This window comes from Amblyraja radiata, chromosome 28 (genome assembly GCF_010909765.2).
Source record: "Amblyraja radiata isolate CabotCenter1 chromosome 28, sAmbRad1.1.pri, whole genome shotgun sequence".
In the NCBI taxonomy this organism is placed as follows: Eukaryota; Metazoa; Chordata; class Chondrichthyes; order Rajiformes; family Rajidae; genus Amblyraja; species Amblyraja radiata.
In genome coordinates this window covers 10,826,555-10,847,560 of record NC_045983.1, presented here as the reverse complement: position 1 = coordinate 10,847,560, position 21,006 = coordinate 10,826,555, and the positions used below count along the sequence as shown (strand labels likewise).

Genomic DNA, 21,006 nt, shown 5'->3' with positions numbered 1-21,006 from the left:
TATCAAAATTTGCGGACGATACAAAATGGGAGGAAAAGTAGGGGATGAGGAGGATAGGAAGAGTCTGCAAAAGGATATAGATAAGCTAGGTGAGTGGGCAACAACTTGGCAGATGAAATTTAATACTAATAAATGTGAAGTCATTCACTTTGGGAAAAAAAATGATAGGGCAAGTTATTTTCTAAATGAGGAGGAGCTGCGTTGTAATGCAACGCAAAGGGATCTAGGGGTATTAGTACATGAATCACTAAAAGTTAGTATGCAGGTGCAGCAAGCAATCAGGAAGGCCAATGGAGTTTTGGCCTTTATTGCTAGGGGGATTGAGTATAAAAACACGGAGGTCTTGCTGCAGCTGTACACAGTATTAGTGAGACCACATTTGGAATACTGTGTACAGTTCTGGGGTCCATACTTAAGAAAGGATGTACTAGCCCTGGAGGCAGTGCAGCGAAGGTTTACAAGATTAATTCCTGCAATGAGGGGATTGACATATGAGGAAAGGTTAAGTAGGCTGGAACTCTACTCTTTGGAGTTTAGAAGAATGAGAGGCGATCTCATTGAAACATATAAGATCGTGAGGGGCCTTGATCGGGTGGATGCATCGAGGATGTTCCCAATGATCGGGGAAACTAGAACTAGGGGACATAGTTGCAGAATAAGGGGGGGCTCTTTTAAAACTGAGATGAGGAAGAACTTCTTCACCCAGAGGGTGGTTAATTTATGGAATTCACTGCCCCAGGGAGCAGTGGAAGCAGAAACTTTAAATATATTTAAGACTAAAATAGATGGTTTTTTAGCTGCCAAGGGGATAAGGGGCTACGGGGAGAGGGCAGGGATATGGACCTAGGTATGGTTAGTATAGCAAGACCTGAGTGATCTCCTGGACAAGTGTCGATCGCCTGGATTGGGGTCGGAGAGGAATTTCCCGGATTTTTTTCCCGAATTGGACCTGGGTTTTTATCCGGTTTTTTGCCTCCCCCAGGAGATCGCGAGGTTCTTGGGGTGGAGAGGGGTGATAGCGGTATAAAGGGGAGGGTAGTGTCTTGTGTTCTGTGTCTTATGTCTACTGTTTGTGGGTAAGTGTGTCTGTTTAGTGTTCAGCCATGAGCGAATGGCGGTGCGGGCTCGACGGACCTGGTGGTCTACTCTCGCACCTACTTTCTATGTTTCTATGTTTCTATGTAAGGTGTCCTTGAGACTTTGAAAGGCACCCGCAAATAAAATTTATTATTATTATTATTAATTAGCCAAGAAAGTTGTTGGCAGTATCCCCCCCCCCCCCCATCATTGATGAACTGTACACTGCAAGGGCCAGGAAACGAACAGGTATGGTCATCTCTGACCCCAGCACAAATTCTTTGAAATACTTCCCTCTGGGAGAAGACTCCAGACTATCAAACCCACCACAGCCAGACATAAAAACAGCTTTTTTTCCATGAGCAGTAGCTCTACTTAACAGCCAAAAGTCTGTAGCCTCTTTTTACTCTGGTACTCTATTTTCACATGTTTAAATAATAATATTTCATTTTTAATTGTCTGCAGTATATCATGTTTTTAACCTTTTGCAAGCAAAGCACCAAGGCAAATTCCTTGTATGTATACATACTTGGCCAATAAATATTTTAAATTCATTATTCATTCATATTCCTATCAGTCTGAGGAAGAGCCCTGACCAGAAGTGTTGTCAACCCATTCCCTCCACAGATGCTACATGACCTACTGAATTCCTCCAACATTTAATTTTGCTCAATATTACAATCAGTTTGGTGACACACAAGTAACTGCAACTCATCTTTTCTGCCCTTTATTATGTCTTAGCTAAGGCAAGATAATTTATCATTGTTACAACAATCTAATTTCTTATTAATAGGGCTACCTGACGTCCTTTAAAATTTTGCTTGGTCTTCCCAAATGCAGAATATCATGTAACATTCATTACCCAGACATGGTCACCCACATCCATATTTCCATAATGACAATTGGAACATTCCAATTTTCTTCTACTTATGCCATTAATTGTGAATGCTCTGTGTGTTTTAACTGTTCATGCTTCCCTTTGTTCCCCACCCATTTTTAATTACATTTCTATTACTTCGTGCTTTGTTTCCCCCTTCCCATAATTCCCACCAAAGGACCCATCTTCCTGTCAAGTTAAGTTAAAGATTTATCCTATTCTCCTCTTTATGTTAGCAGATGGCACCAGGAGCCTTTCTGATCCAACCACCGTTAAGATCCTGAGCAAAACAAAAGTGCTGGAGTATCTCAGCACATCAGGGTGAAAGGGTTGTGATCCAAAATGTTGGCTATCCATTCCCTCCATGGATGTTGTCTGACTTTTTTTGCGCTGGATTCCAGCATCTGTTTTGCACAGGATTCTAGCATCTGCAGCTCCTTTTGTCTCCACCTTTGAGACATAACATTTTAATCCCCTTCCAAATCAAAGCTTTCCTACAGGTTATTGATTCCACAGTAGACCACAGCCCCTCATTGTTCACCTTTCCCATTGAGCATGCTGTGCACCCAGTGATATCCTACGTGACAACATATGTAATAAGCCAGATATAGAATCACAGTAAACTATATAGAGATATAGTTTAAACTATATACCAAATCCCCTTTCATCGTTCGCTCTGTTACTCTTCTTCCTCCCTACTCATGGTACTACGCATCCTGCTTTGCCGGCACACCCCAACGTAATTAACTCCCTCACCGCTGCCCAAAAGAGAAATTTGACTTCCGTAAATGTATCCTTGTTTTCCTCTTTAACAAATCCTCAACATCTTAAATCTATTTCTAAGGGGTAGCCACGGCAATACTGTGTTAATGAGTTTTATATGAATATCGTGTGTAGTATTTCCGCTGGCTGGTTAGCACGGAACAAAAGCTCTTCACTGCACCTCGAGACATGTGACAATAAACTAAAGATTAAGATAAAGTAAGTCTTTTGCGGTCCATACAATTAAGAATTGAATTAAGAATTGCCAAATATTCATCCTCCTCTGTAAACCCTCTTTATAGGAAAGCCAAGGGCAAAAGGAAGTGAGGGGTGTTGGCAACATTTGAAGTGCGCAGAATTTGCCTGGATAGAAATTACAAAGGTAGTTGGGGACAAGGTTAAGAAAGGAAACCGACATTTCAAAGACAGAAACATTAATAAACACCACTACTTCAACCAGCGGTTCTTATGCTGAAGGATAACAGCCTAGGTTGTGAAATAGCTTACTTGAATTGGAAAATACAACATGACAATTCGCAACAGTTCAAATCATTAACACTAAGGTAGTCATTAAAACGAATAGCGGGAATCCTCGGTACGTTCACAATTGCTCACCTCAGACAAACTAAATTCACGAACCCAACACAAAAAAACCCAACGGCGGCCGTTTTAAATTAAAACGCACGAATCCCACCCAATAGGATGATGTCTTTCATGATCCATACTTGGGGACTACTCAAAGCCAATGGCGTGGGGAGTCTTAAAGTCATCGGACCGATTCAACCAATGAGGAAACTGGGCCCATTCCCACTTCGGGCCAATCCATGATAGCCTCATTTCGCCCAATGAAATATACTGCGTCTTGTGAATGTCCAATGAAATTGCGGCATGCGTTTACCTGTCATCCTATCAGCGCGCTTATTGTATATGGCAGAAGCCTGACCATCATCCAATCAGAAAGAGTTATTCTACCCTGACCAATGAGCATGCGGACTTTATGCAGCAATCGTCCAATCAGAGTCCGCGTTACATCACGCTGAAAAGGCCTTTATCGGTTCGCCTTCGGAATGTAAACTATTCAACATGGAGACCGCGGTCAACAAGCTGGCAGCGATGGTAAGCGGGTTTTTTAATTTAAAAAAATCATTTAATATTGGAAATCAGTTTAAATTAAAAAGAACATATTGCAATAGGTAGAGTAAAACCTCGCGGACGCGAGAAAAATACTTAAAAAAATTTCTGCGCGCACGCGATGGGTGTATTTTTTCAGCAAAAACTTTAATTTGTTTGAAAGCTCGGTCCTGATTTGCATCCGGGTAATTGGGTGCAAAAATGGCGGGATTGGGATTTCTTGTGTGTGTTAATGACAAATTTGATTTCTTTTCCAACGACGGAGATCGTCTCGAAATCTTTAGTGTCGAGTTTGGAGAGGGAGGGAGTTTATAAAATAACAACAGCGATTCTGTGGTAAAGTGTGTGTGTGGGAGGGCCGAGGCATTCCGGCGTTGTCGCGCCTGTTTTCATTCGTCTTGGGAGCCCCTCCCCTCCTCTTCTCCACCACCCCTCCCCCTCTCCACGAGTGCGCGCGTGCCCGCGAGCGCGCGCTGGACGCTCGAGCCGGCCGATTGACACAGTTTGGATGATGTCTCGCCGTGCGCGTCCCCGCGTCCGCACGCTCAACGCGACGACGTAAACTGCCGCCCGGCGCTTGACAGCCAGCTGGTGGGTTACGCGCACAAACGCCGTCCCAGGTTGCTAAAATTGATTATTGGTCGACAATCCCCCCCCTTTTTTTTTACCCCCCCCCCCAAAAAAAACAACGCCACGTTGGGTTTTTTGTGCACTAGTAACAAAACCAAAAAAAAGGCGGCATGAGTTACGGTATTTATCATCAAATTGTTCACGGTTGGCAATTCTCCTTACCCCTCCCAATAGTACGGCAAGCTTGTATGCGCGCTCCCGATGGGATGGGACATTGTAGTGGGTTGCATGGTTTAATTGCTTGCTTTCAGCATGTTTCAATGAAAAGCTTCTTCCTAATAGCGCCAGTTTTCGCGAATTGTACCAGTGCTTCAGCGTTGTAAAATGTTGATTTAGCAAAGGGCCAGGTTATTTGAAATTTGAGCTCTTGTCTTGTCCAGTCTTACACAAATTCAAATATTCTCATGGCTTCTGCTCTTCAGTTTAAGGAGACAAGATAATCTGCAAGTGTGTGGATGGACAGTTCATGCCATGAGCTTTCTAGATGTGTTTTAAATCTCCCTAATATTTACCCAAGTTATTTAAAATTCTTTATCCAGGGAAAAACAATGTACTGCACGTCAAAAATCTTTCCATTTGCCATATCTATGAATTGGTTCGCGCACAGGATTGTTTCATATGGATTGTTTATTAGCTGAGTAGAGTATAGTTGAATCTGGTATTTTGGAGATTAATGAAGCATTAATGAAGTTGAGACATTGGGTTTCAAGAGTATTTGGGTTTTCAAAAAAAGTCATTTGTATTATTACTTTGTTGCAAATGACCTCGAATCATACTGTGTGTTTGAGGTAACATCAATCCCCTGACAAATTGTTCCACAGTTAAATTATAGAAAATATTTTGATAACTTTTGTGGATATTTTATTCATGATTCATACTTAATATGCTAAATACTCTTGGAGCATGATGCCTTCGTTGGCAGTGTACAGCTGGGGTGCATTTGGGTGTGTAAGGAGTACTGAGCATGGGTGTGGATGTTTTTTTTAAAATCCTCTTTAACTTGAATGAGTTTAATTGAGTTCAGTTTTGTTTATTGACACGTGTGCCGAGGTACAGTGAAAAGCTTTTGTTCTTGAATTATTGTAGAACTCTGCCACCCCCCATCAGTCTGAAGAAGGGTTTCGGCCCGAAACGTCGCCTATTTCCTTCGCTCCATAGATGCTGCTGCACCCGCTGAGTTTCCCCAGCAATTGTGTGTACCTTTCCTCTTGTTGGATGAATTATCAACTCTTGCATTGCATGAGTAATACAAAGTTGTGACCGCCCGTCAACAAAGCTCTTGTTTTGGCTAATTCATTTGTAAAGAATCACTTTTTCTGTAAGCTGATTTTTTTCAATGTTGTAGTGTAACATTCCTGTGCATTTGAAGCATGGATTTCAGGGAGGAAAGCGCTTTAACTGAATCTACGTGACTTGAGCCATAACAGTGTGGAGATATTCAAATTATTGGGCCCTAACATTGTAAAGAAAATCTACATTCTCATTTAATGAATTAAATAAATGGAAAGAGTTCAGAGATCTAGCTGTAATAATGGTTCAGTTGCCATGGCAACTGCAAGAAAACGCAATTTTTGCTTTTTTAACAATATATTTGAGAAAATTGTACTTGAAAACGCCTAAGAGCAGGTTTACCAATTTTATTTACCGGGGCTTTTTAATTTGATAGTGTCATTCAGTATCTTTTTGGGTAAAATTACCGGTTAATTGACGTATAGGGCTTGGATGTATTCATGCACACAGCATGAACGAGCAGTTGATGGTTTGCATCACAACTGCTGTCATCTGAGGTGAGATTGTTATTTCATGAGGAACAAGGCAGATCAGACTGGGAAAATGTTGCAATAGAATTATTTTTGGAGTTGGACATTTATCATTTAGAACTGTTTTGTATTCTTTCTCTGTTTCAGTTTAAAAAGTCCTCGTGTTGAGAAGTTTGTATTCTAAGCATTTGATTTTTGGGTTGATGAAGGACATAAATGAGACAATTAATATTTGAAGGATAAAACCTCTTTTCAATTGTTTATTTATTCATTGTTTATTTATCCTCAAATACTGCAGGCATTAGCTAAGACAGGGCCATGATTTAGCATATTATTGATTTTATGTGAAATTGAGGTATAAATTATGATCATTAGATGTTTTATTATTTTGCCCCTGCAACTGGAAGCTACCTTGTTCTCTACCCTGGATATCAGCTTGCATATGCCTGTTACTTTGAGGTACTACATTGTCCCCTGAAATTTTATCATAAAAAATTACATCTAACTATGTGGAAGAACTGTAGGGTTCTAAGGAGCTACTTAAGAGGTGAAAGATACGCAAAGTTTAAGGAGGGGATTATAACGTTTAGAGCCTTGGTAGCTTAAGTCATGGGGGTTAATGATGAAAGCATTTAAGATCTTGCATGGCCAGAATTGAAGGTTATTATCTTAGAAATTTCGGAGCCAGGAGAAGGTTGTGTATATAGGGAAGAAATTAGGTCCTCATTTGGGAAAAATGAGAATTTTAAGTTGAGATACTCCTGACATTAGTCCAGTAGGTATGATTGAGATAGATGGAATTTGAGTATCGGGGACTTGGATAAACAGGATAGAGAATGGAAGGAGTGCTGATGCGTGTTAAATGGCTCATTGACAAAGGGGTTTCGATAACACGCAGGTTGAGGTGGAGATAAAATCCAGTTATATTATGGTGATGAAAATAAACTTGGTATTCAAGACCAAAACTGTTTTTCAGAATATCCTGAGTGAAAAATGGACTCAATCTACAAATCATAAGGTAACCCCACTAAATATTTTCCCTGATGAAATTCCACAGCTCTCCAAATCATTTTGTTATGGGGGCACTTGACTTTTCCCCCACCTCATTGTCTGTGTGATGTTTCCTTACAATCGGGATCAAACCTGGGTTCCTAGCACTGTAAGGCAGCAACTCTACTGCTGTGGCAGGAATAGGTGTCATGGGCCATATGAGATAAAATATGTCATTCTAGAATAAATTGTTTCCTTGATTCTGAATGCTTTCATCGATCAACCCAGTCTTGCTGTTGTGACTTGTGTCCAAATGATCTAATTATATGCAATACTTATGAAGCTGTATATCTGTAAGAACTTTATTCCTTTGGAAGAATTGTTCTTGATGAATTGTATTTAAACACGTGGGGGAGGAAGGGAGTTTTTTTTTCAATATATATTTTGAAAGCGGAAAGAATAATTTTTGGTTTGCAGTGATCTTAATAGTGGCTTCAGTTGCTTGTGAATTTACCTTGTGCTCAGATTTTTAAGAGCTTTTGAAAATCCAATCAATTTCCTCTAAATTGTATACGTTTTCTCTTCTAACTGTTCAACTGTTATTTCTGTTCTAGTGAACACAACAATATGGCGAGTGTGAATATAATTATGCTTGTTCTGTTCTCGGGTGTCTGCCTTGTACAAGATAATAGCTTAAGTCTAATGTTTTTCTTAACCCACAGATGGTTGAAGATCGCATTAACTTAAACTTGATTGATTTGGCAGTTATGTTTGTAATGTCGGGGGATGTCCATCAACATCGAACTCTGTGCCCTTTGTTCGTTCGTCCAGTGCCCTTTTTATGTTGTACTACTAGTGATAACCGAAAGAAAGCAGTGCAATATTAAAAGGGCATTGGCCGGCGACTAGATCAATTTGGCACTTGGGACCTGCAGATCTTGACATTTTATTTCCTTCAAATCTTTCCTTGGCTCCTTCCATGCAAGAACTTGCTTTGGAAATGGATTTTGCGGGATAAATCTTTTTGGTGTGTTGGAGGTAATTGGATATTGATAACTTGTTGGTAAACTGTTTATTTGTGTGTGGGGGGGGAGATGTAAATTAAGTGCTTAAAATGATTTTTGACATTTCATTTAAAATGTTCCATTAGATTTATTGGACATTCCTGGCACTGATTTTTATCTGTATAAAGTGAGTTTTTTAAATATTTAAAAGTACGTCTTGTGTTGTAATTATTATGGGAGCACTTTCACAAACACATTATACATAATTGTGCACACAATTGTCATCGATTTCGAATTAAAAGCTGTATGGATGAGCATATGACTAGATTTTCACGTGATTATACAGGGGTTTCCTGTAAAACTGGTGTAAATTTGTGATCTTTATCTGTAGATTGCAATGGGACAGATCTGAGGTAATTTTGGTTAAAGGGGGATCCCATTGATTTTGTATAGTGTAAAATACAATGTGTTCCTCAGTGACCTCATGGGTTTTCTTGGGTGCTCCGATTTCTTCCCACATCCCAGAGATGTGTGAGGTGATATACTGCATTTATTCTCGTGAAGTGATTTCTGAGTTGACGTAGCATTTTGCATCCACATGGATATGGTATTGTTCATTTTATGGGTCTGTTTCCTTCAGATTTTCTTTTTGGATTTCAGTGTCCTCGATGTACAGGCTAAATGATCATTGTTTATACATTCCCCATGGCAGTCATTTTTAGCTTGTTCACCCTTGGTAGGTGACCATATCTTTTTCTAACAAATGTTAATGAATACAAGGTTGTCCAAAGGTGGGCAGTGGTTTCAACCATCAGCTTAAATTGTAGCCATTTGCTGGGATTGGGGTTCAGGCTAATTACTTCAAGGTAAATTGGAAGATCAAATCTGAAATTGTTGCTTTGCAGTGCATAAATGCTAGTGTACTGTTTGAGGAAAGTAAATAACATAATTTTTAAATATTGTGTTAAATTACAAGTTATCCCCTGCTGCGTTGTGCCCCAGTATTGGCACTGTCCATCCTTTTTCATGTTGTACTGATTGAAGTATCAACCATCATTTGGTGATTTGGATATGTCCGTAAGATTGGTTGGTTTCTGTTCATGACATTATCAGCCAGGCGCTGCCGGTTCACTCTTAATTCTTTAGTACAGTACGTTTGAACCTGCCATGCTTAATGTGAAGCTGTTTTGAGGAAAAAATATTTGTGATTTTAAAAATTATAAATTAAGTTCTAAAGCCAGCCTTACACCTTTTTACAACTTAAAAAATAAAATTATATGAAATAAAGTGCATAGTGTAGAAGGATGTGGGGTGCACACCATTTTAACACTAATAGGAGCTGCCATGGAGCAAATATGCTCAGACTTTATAGATGGAAGATTTCTGCCAGACTCTTTGTACAGTCTAACTGGCATTTGCCATTGACAAACTCTAAAAAATACGTTGCATGTGTTCATTTCTTGTTTGCTTTCCACTGTAACACATTTGTTGTGTGGGAGTGTGGTGCAGAATATGGAAATGAGTTTGAGAATTGGGAAAAGAGTTGGAAAAGGAAATTCTAACTGATTGAAGCTGTGAGACTTGAAATTGGTTTTGATGCACTTGCAATCAACCTTTTTTTAAGTGAGCCCGTTTACTTTTAAACTTAATTTATAAAATATCAGATTACTTTTAGCCTCTGACATGAATGATTGCTTTTTAAATAAAGTTTGCATTCTATATGCTTTAGACTTGTATAACCAATTATTGAAGGATATCCCTAAATTTAAGAATTGGTATAGTACTTTTGAGTTTATCGTTTGTTTATTGAATGTTAATACTTTGGGTTCGGGTTAGTGATAAGCTCTACAGATTTTTTCTGTACTTGCTGCTGACAGGTGCTCTGACTTTATTGCACTACTGTGTTTCACAGCTAGCAGTGCAATAGTATTGTCAAAGCATCTGAAGGTAGATCAGATCTACACCAGCAGAGGATTGGAAATCGTCAACTGGTCATCAGGAGTCATTGCCAATTTTCTCGTAAACATTGTCTGTATTTATGTATTGATTACACTGCAATAATTCAGTATGAACTTTGATAGACTGGTTATTAATATTTATACAAAACTTTATACCAGTTTGATTTGGATACAGCTGATCTTTTTCAAACTGTTTTAGTTTAGAGATACGGCGCAGAAACATGCCCTTTGGCCCGTGCCGACCAGCAATCCCTGCACACTAGCATTAACACACGCACGCGCGACAATTCACATTTATACCAAGCCAATTAACCTAAAAACCTGTACGTCTTTGGAGTGTGGGAGGAAACCAAATATCTCGGAGAAACCCCGCGTGGTCACGGAGAGAACACACAGACAGCACCCGTAGTCAGGATCGGACCCGGGTCTCTAGCAACTCTACTGCTGCGCCACTGTGTCTATGGTTTTGGATTTTGCTTTGCAGTATTAGGTTCTGTGCCTTGCTGTGTGAAACAATGAATGGGCATATGCTTAAAAGTGGGCGAACTTGAAAATGCAATGCAAATGTAGATCTGTTGTAACTTTTTTTGTTCGTTACTATCACATTATGATTTGGAGTTGAGTTTATAACAAGTATGCTAACTCGATCATTGACAATATTATGCTGTGCTGAATAGTCGTAGAATAATTATTTTAATGATCTGATTTTTCTTGTAGGAAATTTAAGTTGGAGTCTATCTGTTACTTTTCAGTCCTGAACAACATAGGGTAAAAAAAATAAAAAAAATACCCCAAATTATTCTGATGCCTCTGTTATTTAGGGTGTCTAATTGTGACCGTAAGTTAAACATTTGTGCTTTTTGTGTTTCCACTCTCTGGGGGAAATGTATGATGAAATCTGTCAATGCATTTCATTTTGGTTTTGAAAATCCAAATGGATATTTTGGTTCTATTAAATTCAACAATGGAACAGGTAAATTAAGAAATTAAGTTATTTTGTCATAATCAAGTCGAGTTTGTCATTAACAGAAGTCTGGCAAAGTACAGGCACAATAAAATTTAGTTTACAGCAGCTTCACAGGCGTATAAACTCGGACAACACACGCAAACATAAATTATAAATTCTACAATTAGTGCAAAGACACAATTTGAAAATGAGTCCATGGTAGTGAAATATATGATCCGTCGTGTTCAATTGTTGAGGTAGAATTGGGTTTGTATACGTTTCAGGAACCTGATGGTTCCAGTAAAGTAACTTTTTCTAAACCTAGTGGTGTGGGATTTTGGGCTACTGTGCCCTCAGCCTGACACCAGATGCATTCTTAGCCCTATTCTTTACTCCTTGTACACCCACGACTGTACAGCCATGTACAAATCTAATTTAATTTACAAATTCGCAACGATACCATTGTGAGCCGGATGTCAAATAATGATGAGTCAGAGCACTGGAAAGAGATCGAGAACCTCGTGTCCTTCAGTCGAGAGAACAACCTTTCTCTAAATCTCACCAAGACCAAGTAGATGGTGATCGACTTCAGGAAACGAAGTCCGCACATCCCCCAGTTTGCATTGACGATGCCTAAGTACTGATGGTTGAAAACTGCAAATTCCTAGCAGTCAATATCACCAACAACTTCTCCTGGACCACCCATATTGAAGCAATGTCCAAGAAAGCACACCAACACCTACCTCTACTTCCATAGAATGCTTTGGAAGCTCGGCATGTCCCCAACAACCCTCATCAACTGCTATAGATGCGACATAGAAAGCATTTTAGAAACATAAAAATGGGTGCAGGAGTAGGCCATTTGGCCCTTCGAGTCAGCTCATGGCTCATGGCTGATCATCTAAAATTAATACCCCATTCCTATTTTTTCCAATATTCCTTTAGACCTAAGAGCAAAATCTAACACTCTTGAAAACATTCAGTGAATTGGCCTCCACTGCCTTCTGTGGCAGAGAATTCCACAGATTCACAGCTCTCTGGGTAAAAGTGTTTCCTCATCTCAGTCCTAAATGGACTTCCCCTTATTCTTAATCTGTAACCCTGGTTTTGGACTCCCCCAACATCGGGAACATTTTCCCCCGTATCTAGCATGTGCAATCCTTTAAGAATGTTATGTTTCTATAAGATTGCCTCTCATCCTTCTAAATTCCAGTGAATACACGCAGGGCCGGCCTTAAGCCAATTGCTCCCAATTGGGCCCCGCGCCTAAGGGGCCCCCCGCGCTAGAGTAATCTACTCTCGGCTCGGGTAGATGTAGCCCAGGGGGAGGGGGAAGAAAGGGGTAGACAGGGAGGGGCGTGTGAGGGGAATGGAGAAGAGGGGGAGGTGGGTCGTTTCCTCACAGTCCCGGGCAAGCGCTCCCGCCCCTCCAGTCACCATGCTTCATGCATACAGCCCCGGCTCCACCCCTCTCCCGGGGAGACGCGGTGAACAATACAGGGAGGGCTGAGCCGGGGGTTGGAGCATCGCTTACAAAGCTCGGCCTCAGCTCACGCCCGGACCCCGGCATCCGCTCCCGCCGCCGGCCCGCTCCTTCCCTTCTCTCCTTCTCTTCCCTCCCTCCCTCCCTCCCTTCCCTTCTTCCCTGCCTCCCTTCTCTACTTCCCAACCTTCCTCCTCTCTCTTTTCTCTTCTCTCCTTCCTTCCCTCCCTTCTTTCTCTACTTCCCTCACTCCCTTCTCTCATTCCTCCTTTCTCTCCCTCCCTCCCTCCCTCCCTTCTCTCCTTCTCTCTCTCTCTCTCTCTCTCTCTCTCTCACACACACACACATATACACACACACACACACACACACACACACACACACACACACACCCTGCCGCCTCATAGCATCCTCCTCGCAGCTCACACTGCCACCTAGCTTTATGTCATCTGCAAACTTGGAGTTACATTTAATTCCCTGGTCTAAATCGTTAATATATATTGTAAATAACTGAGGTGTCAGCACCGAGCCTTGTGGCACCCCACTAGTTACTCCCTGCCATTCTGAAAAGGACCCGTTAATTCCTACTCTTTGCTTCCTGTCTGCCAACCAGTTTTCTATCCATGTCAATACCCTACCACCAATTACATGTGCTCTAATTTTGCCCACTAATCTCTTGTGCGGGACCATGTCAAAGGCTTTTTGAAAGTCCAGATACACCACATACACTTATTCATTCTATGTTACATCCTCAAAAAATTCCAGAAGATTTGTCAAACATAATTTCTCCTTCATAAATCCATGCTGACTTTGACTTCTTGCGGTCTTGGTTGGGGCTGTTCCCAAACCAAACTGTGATGGATCCTAATAAAATGCTTTCTATGGTACATCTGTAGAAGTTGGTTAGAGTTGCAGAGAACTTTAAGACTTCTAAGGACATCTTAAAGTTTTTATAAGGAAAATCATATTTCTGCCATTCAGAAAATTCTGAGCTAGATTTAAAGTTTAGACTCTTGAGTTAAAGTATAGTATGCAAGCAAGTTTACTGAAACTGTATGTACAGGCTAACGCACACTCTTCAAATTACTTGCGAAACATGATACTAATCTTTTGTGAATCGTCATGCATTAATACATCCAAGACTTTTTATCTCGGCTGTTCTTGCCAGAGTGGATAAGCTTTTATTTTCCCACAATCTCTAATCTTCGGCCATTCAATTTATCTGTATCCTTTCATAGTGAGACATCTGAGTTTACGGTTGGGAGGGAGAGGGGGGTGGTTTGTGTTCCTAGACAGTAGTTCACTGCTATTTTTAGGTCAACTGTGCATGCGCTAAGAAATGTGTTGAGAATTTTTTTTTTTTTTCATAATTGTCATGAAAGTGAATTTTACTCCATAGCTCAAATTTTTAAGTCGTCATTTATGAATTCTGCAACGTTTTGTTTTCCTCAGCACAAATGGACGTAACATTTATCGCCTATAGTCTCCTTGGGTCCTTTCAGGTACAGGATACTGAGTTGGATGATCAGCCATGATCATATTGAATGGCGGTGCAGGCTCGAAGGGCCGAATGGCCTACTCCTGCACCTATTTTCTATGTTTCCAAAATGGAGAAATATTGCAATATACCATTTTTGCTCACCAACAAAATAATATTGTTACAGGTTTGAATGACAAATTTGGATACCAATATAGGAATTGTATTGGTATGAAGACATTTTAAAAAACGGATTTTTAAACCACTCCCTCAGTTTATCCACTTAATACAGTCATAATTGGAGGTCTGACGTTTAAACCTGTGAAAATTAATTTGCATAAACAGCGGGTTTTTATTGGTTGTAAATTCTCCTTACTAATGGGCTTGGGCACATCTGTGCTGATCTTTGGCAATATCTGTATATAATGCCTTCAAAAAAGTCCATGAGGATTTTCATACATAGAAATTTTCTCTCTAAATATTAATAATAGCAGCATTGATCTGAGTGTTTAGTTTTTCTTGGCACTTGTACGGTATCTTGGTGTCCTTTATTGCAGTCAATGCCTCATAAATATTAACTGTTTGGAATTGATGACCCCATCTTTTCTGATTAAAAATCATTGAATGAAACGTTGACTGTTTTGCTCTCCTTTGGATGCTGTTTGACTGAGTACTTCCAGCATTCTCTGTTTTTGTTTAAATTCTAGCATGTAGATTTACTTCTTTGTTGCATTTCCATATTATAAGTAAAAGCTATTAGAATGAGTGAAGGTTCCATTTTAACTAGCAGGTCATCCTAATGTGCTGGCACATATTTAGTATTCAACTAACTTAAAATAGACTAGCTGGCCATTTATTTTCTTGGTGTTGAGAGCTTGTTTACAACTGGCTGCATTTTTTTATGCCACAACAGTGATAGATGTTTGGAGATATTTGGTTGTAATGCATTTTAAGAAATCTTTTTGTTATCAAAGGTGCTAAATGAATGCAAAAGCTTCTGTGATATTATGGACTTTGTGGAAATAAGTAGGACCATTGTTTTTACTAGAAATTTCATGACCTGTATATTTATCAACAATATTGTCATAGTAGTGATTAAATGTGACTATATGTTTCTTTGTATCCATTGCTTATGTCTATAACTTTTTTAGAATTATGGCCCATTTTAACAAAGGTGGGTGCTAATGCAAGCACTTTATTTTTGGTAGAGAGCTTTGCTGGTTCTGATTTTAATAGACAAGTACTGTATTTCCCGGCAATGAAGACGCACCCCCATTTTGAGCTGCTAAATTTTGAACAAAGGCAGGCGGGACATAGAATCGCGCGTGCAAAAACAAATAAATAAATAAATAAACTATAAGAATCAGCAGTCCAATTTGCCCAAGGCTTCCAGATCTCCTCTATTCTGAATGGGTGGGGGGTGGAGGGTGATGGCAGGTGGAGAGATGGTGGGAAAAACGGGAGCACACTAGGACAAGTTAAATCAGTTGTGATCTTATTGAATGACAATACTAGTTCAAGGGACCATTTGAGGTTACTCGCGCTGACACAGGAGTAAGCTCCACCGTCTGTTGTCCTGTTATCCATCGCCCGCAGACCCGTTCCGCTCTATGATCTTTGCTCTTGAAAGACACGGTGAATGCTATGCAGTGTCACCCAGCGTAGCAAGTGAGGCCATGTCCTGCTTCCGGCGGCAGTCGGAATTTAAGGATTTGCGGGAAGCGGCTGACATGAGCGAGGCTGGCTAGCGGCAGGAGAGGTGTTCAGACGGAGAGGACTGCCAGAGATGAGCGGGCCGACAGAAGGCGCTGGGGTGGCGGCCGGTTCCGCTGTCTGGTCCCGGTGGCCACTCGCAGCCACTTCCCTCCCTGGCCACAATGTGGTGGCTCCGCGCGGTGAGGAGTGAATTGCTGGCATGACCCCCGACCCCCTCCTTCTCAATGCTCCTGCCTGGGCCAGACTCCCCACACGCTGTGAAAGGAACTCTTTCTCTCTCTTCCCCCACCCCCCCAGCGGCGCCGTTCTTTTACAGCCGTTTCCCATCAGCTGCCAGCGATGAGGGATCGACTTGGCTATCCCTCAGTACAGCAACATCGTTCTTGATGTTGCTGTACTGAGGGATAGCCAAGTCTCTCTTTCTTGGCTAACAACCTGACCTTCGGCCTCCAAGACGCAGGTAAATTTTGTGCCTTATTTTTGAGTTAAAAATATCGTCTTCATTGCCGGGAAATACGGTACTTTTGTTTGGAGTAATGTTCCAGGAGTTAGAATGGAGTGGCTGAAAAGGAGGAGAGAACCAGGCTGAAATCAAAGATAATCTATTTTAACAAAATTCCATAATACATTCAAGCACCAGAGAGGCAGGACCATCTTGGTCATTCACCATTTTCCGTATACCAAATGTTCTAAAATCACTGACTTTCTAAATTAAACATTCAAAATTTTATTATTGAGTTTAAATGGCGTTCGGACACCTTGAGATGCCCTGTGATTCCTTTTTAGTGTTTTGTTTTAACTTGTCTGACAGTTTATGGATTGTTTCCAGATAATCCTGCTGCAGCTTGACATGCTTGCCAACCTCCAGTAAGAATCATAATCTCAATAGTCTATCTGATAAACCTAGCTGTAGCGTGCCCTTTTAACAATTTTAGTTTTTTTTCATATTTTGTATTACTACAAGATGAAGCATGTTTGTTATTAGGAATTGGGGTACTTGTTTTTTGCAATCAATATTTACATTGAGCATGTGCATTTAATTTGTAGCATTAGATTGTCTTTATCTTGTCCTATTTCATCAAATATGCAATACGCACTAATGTTTTGCTGTTGCATGCCTGGAAGAAAATAGTTTGCCCCTGATCCCTTATTTTTAAAACATTGTTTTTGCACTATAGTTATTTAGTAAGTTTGCAGATGATGGAAAAATTGGTGTTGCAGATAGTTGAAATAAGGTTGTAAAGTTAAACCTATTTCCAGTTTCCATGTCTTGGCTAATAAGATGAACATATTACTGAATCGTTATCTCCAGCTTATGTTGCACTTAACAGAGGTAAGTTTTTATTTAAGTTTCTTAATCTTGAGTGGTATTGATAGCGACATTAATATCTCTTTGCACTTGGTCTTTTTATAAAGCAATTATCGTTAACATTGTAGAATAGATCGCAGAATTGTTTGGAACTTATCCAATGTCTCTTACTGTCGTGTCATAAGTGTAATTTTTTTCCCCAAGATCTTTGAATAAGTGTGTCTGTAATTTTTTTTAAACGTGTTAATTTGCCTCTTTCTTCAAATGCTACAGATTAGAATATGGATGTATTATATCGGGACTGCAGACTTGTGTTATTTGTCTGATTTTGCTGTTAATGTTCCTTCACTTGCAAACGGGTTGCGTCTTTAGAAAATGTTTCAATTACACAAGTTTTAGGAAGAGGCTGGTGAATATCCGCCAAAGATATTTTTAATAAATTATTTTTATGCATGGAGTGTGGCACGTGTTATGAAAAATAGATTTAAATTAAGATTACTTAAAGTTGGTGGCATTATAAATTTGTTAATTGAAATCGGAATAGTAACTTGTAATGTAGCAATGTTACAAAATATAGCAAAAGTTATCTAAAGAAAAGTTTCCATCATGTGATAAGAAATTTCCTTTCATGTCACTAATTAAAAAATGGTTAATCCACAATGTACATCATGTTGCCATTCTACCATATGATGGATTGCAATCTAAATTGAGCATGAACAATTCTTTTTGACATAACTCCATTTCACAAGCATTTTTTGTTTTTTAAACTTGCAGTGAGGGTGCACTTTTAGGAAGTGATGATGTTTGATGCTCAGGTACTGGAACCCTATCAATATTGCCTCTGCTTTGTAGATAGCTGTGAGTAGTGCAATATTGCTTATAGGGTTTCAGTGTTTGGGAATTGCAGCAAAAATCGCTTACAAAACATCGGTGAGTAGAAACTTGAGTATTCACATTGGTGTAGTTTTGCGATGGCAAATTCTGCACAAGGAGAATCTGAGAATATGTGTACCACAGAGCTGACTGGACATTTTTCAGCCCACTTGCCTGCTGCAGTGAGTAGCTCCAACTTTTTCAGTTCTAACCTGACCAAATGATTTATCATTAAAAATAAAATGTATGATCTTGTGCTGTAATGTTCTGTCGTCGAGAGGTTAAATGTTGATTCATGTGCTTTGCACTGAGAGTTGTCTACAATGTGGTGATAGTACTGTAAATTTCAATCAACACTTCTATTCTAGATTTGTTTATACCCATGACACGATATTTGGTCTTTGGAAAATATGGTTTAGATGAGTTAAGTTGGTATGATGAAAGGTGTTAGTCTGCCTTTGACTTTGCTAAAGAAATGTTGATAACGTTCTCAAATGACTTTGTGTGAACTTTTGCAGATGTGGCATTGAACAATGTTCCACAAGGAAAGTGGAAATTTCCCAGTCCCATTTTCAGAGGACAGCTGTGTGAATATGTAACTTCTCAAACTTGAGGACCCATGTCCTTTGCAAGACTGGTTATAATTTGCAGCCACCGTGCATATTTCTAATTGAATTTACAAGCTTGCTGATGGCAAATTGAAATGTTAATTCCTTCGCTGTGGTGACAATTGCATTATTTGCATGTGAATTTATGTGTCATGTTTGCCAGGATTTTTATAGCCAGCACATGCATTGCTCATTGTAGTAGTGGATGGAGTTGCCTTCATTGGTTCAAATATTAATAATACCTGAGCATTTGATCATTTTTGTGCCCTTAATGGGGCAAAGGTGATCTTTTTGATTAACATTGTCTCTGAAAGGCAGCATCATACAAAAATGCAGCATTTTTTCCACATCACTGCTCAATGTCATAGATTATATGCCTGTAGCTTTTCTGACTTTTGAAATGAAAGCCAGCACTGATCTGAGATTTATTATTTGGTCTTCAGAATATTAGTATGAACAGTTAAATTATATCCTCGGAATGTGCTGTAAGGTTTTGAAGCTCTTTATTTTGTGGTTTGTTTAACTAAACATTTTAAGTGGCACAGTATGAATTTTGGTTGCGTGGAACCCAATGCAACACTGTGCCTGTCCTTTAATGGAAGATGATTTCAAAATCCAATCCCTAGTATTGTGCGCACACATTTTCCTTAAAGTTTGTACACCTGGCACTTAAGGAGAGCAGAAGCATGTTCACCTAATTATTATAGCATTCCTTCAAAGGGCATATTTCAGAAACAGATGCCGAGCTGTTCCTGCATGTCCCGTCTCGTTTTGGTTGTTTGCCACTTGCATATTGGAAACAAACCTGCTCAACTAGTTCAAAGGATGCATCAATACAGAAGGGATGAGTATTTTCTGTTGTAATCTGAGTAGAGAAGATCAAGTTTGCTCTTGGTGAATGCTGTGTGGGATCTTGTGTCGGGGTAAACAACACTAATGTAAAAATAGAAAAATGTAAATGTTTTTGGGGAGCAAGGTAGGGTATTTAGGGTATTTCCTAAATTTAATTGGGACCTTGAAGGTTGGGGAAAGGATTGGATCCAAGAGACCACAGTTGCCATGTGATTCTATTTGTTGAAAGAGCAAAACTTTGGTAGTATTGTCTCCCTGCGTTCTTTCAAGGGAGACCTGGTTTTCAATTTCAAACAATAATTGGATTAGCCCTGAACATTTGTGGTCTTCTTAAAAAGCACTAACTTTTTTTAAATAATTGATCACCACTGAATAATTTACACTGTGCATTGTGCAGATCCCAAGAAGAGCAATATAAATGGTTTTATGATTAAAGGATGAGATTTCCGTTCTTGCATGTCACAGTATAACTAAGTTGATTTCAGTGTTGGGGTTCTAGAAAATTTGGATGAAATAATTCATTTATTAAAAGCCTTTGTTTAATGGTATGTGCATAGAGGTGTTGTATCAATACAAGTTATTTTGTTTTTGCAGTAATGATAAGTATATGCCATTGGACTAAGTTTAATATATGGGGTAAATTTATCTTGTATTTATTGCTTTTAATTACTATTGTGTGGCAATGGGTGAGCTGTTCAGAATTATTAGGCTGTCCTTTTCCAAGAAAGGCTTGGAGATAGCTGTTTGATTAGCTGCAGATCAACAAACCAATTTGATTGAACATCATGCGACAGTATATTTTCTAAATGGCCAGCTTAATTTCTAAATGTAGAATTGTGATGCGTTTCATCATTCCAGTCTTGCCATTACCATGCTTGTGGTTCAGTACATTTTTGCTTGTTTGAATTTATAAAATTGATCCATTTTATATTTTCCTGATATTCAAGCCAATGAATTAAGAAAATTGCTTTCTTAGTATTAGTCCACATGTCTACTTTGTGACACATGGCATGAGGGAAAAATGAATGTCTTGTCAATGATCTATTTGGGCTATCTACTCAGTTGTACTATTGAGTTTTAATTCCACTGCAAGATGCGAGTTTGAGATTTAGGCAAACCATGGAAACAAAATGTTGGAGTTTCACTGGGAATAGGTGTTCTTTGTTCCAAAGGATGTCCTGAGTTATTTAATGGCATTATGGGATATTTTGTAGCCATGGGATATTTTGTAGCCATCCGAGTGGTCAAGACAGGCCATTGTTTATTCAGTTATCCAGAGGTGCTGCCTTTGGCTGTACTGCACCAAAGCATCTAACTGAATTGCCTGCTTCTGTACTAGAACAGAATGTTTCCACAATCATTTTCATATTATTAATGCAATAATTAGCCACGGCTGAAGTTTGAGTTCAAGGGTGTGGTTTTTTTGTTTTCCTTATTGGCTTCTGCCATTCATGTGAGGGAAGTCCTTATAAACCAAAAGGACAAATTTAACGTTCAGCTTTTCTGACATTTCTTGCAAATTGCAGACCCAGAAGGCAAAATAAATCCAGTAA

The 21,006-nt window shown here is 39.5% G+C and overlaps 2 protein-coding genes across 4 annotated transcripts in view; one reads left to right on the top strand and one right to left on the bottom strand.

The window, feature by feature from the left end:
* Window positions 1–3,353, bottom strand: part of prr11 (proline rich 11) — a 35,552-nt gene extending 32,199 nt beyond the window's left edge. For both annotated transcript variants that reach the window (XM_033045769.1, XM_033045770.1), the window contains exon 1: window positions 3,332–3,353. The gene's annotated coding sequence lies outside the window, so the exon portion shown is untranslated. The remainder of the gene's footprint in view (window positions 1–3,331) is intronic.
* Window positions 3,354–3,756: 403 nt separating this feature from the next.
* The window catches only part of ska2 (spindle and kinetochore associated complex subunit 2), a 34,177-nt gene continuing 16,927 nt past the window's right edge, over window positions 3,757–21,006 (top strand). For both annotated transcript variants that reach the window (XM_033045767.1, XM_033045768.1), the window contains exon 1: window positions 3,757–3,832. In XM_033045767.1, coding sequence (XP_032901658.1) covers window positions 3,800–3,832 — 33 coding nt within the window. In that variant the 5' untranslated portion in view covers window positions 3,757–3,799. The remainder of the gene's footprint in view (window positions 3,833–21,006) is intronic.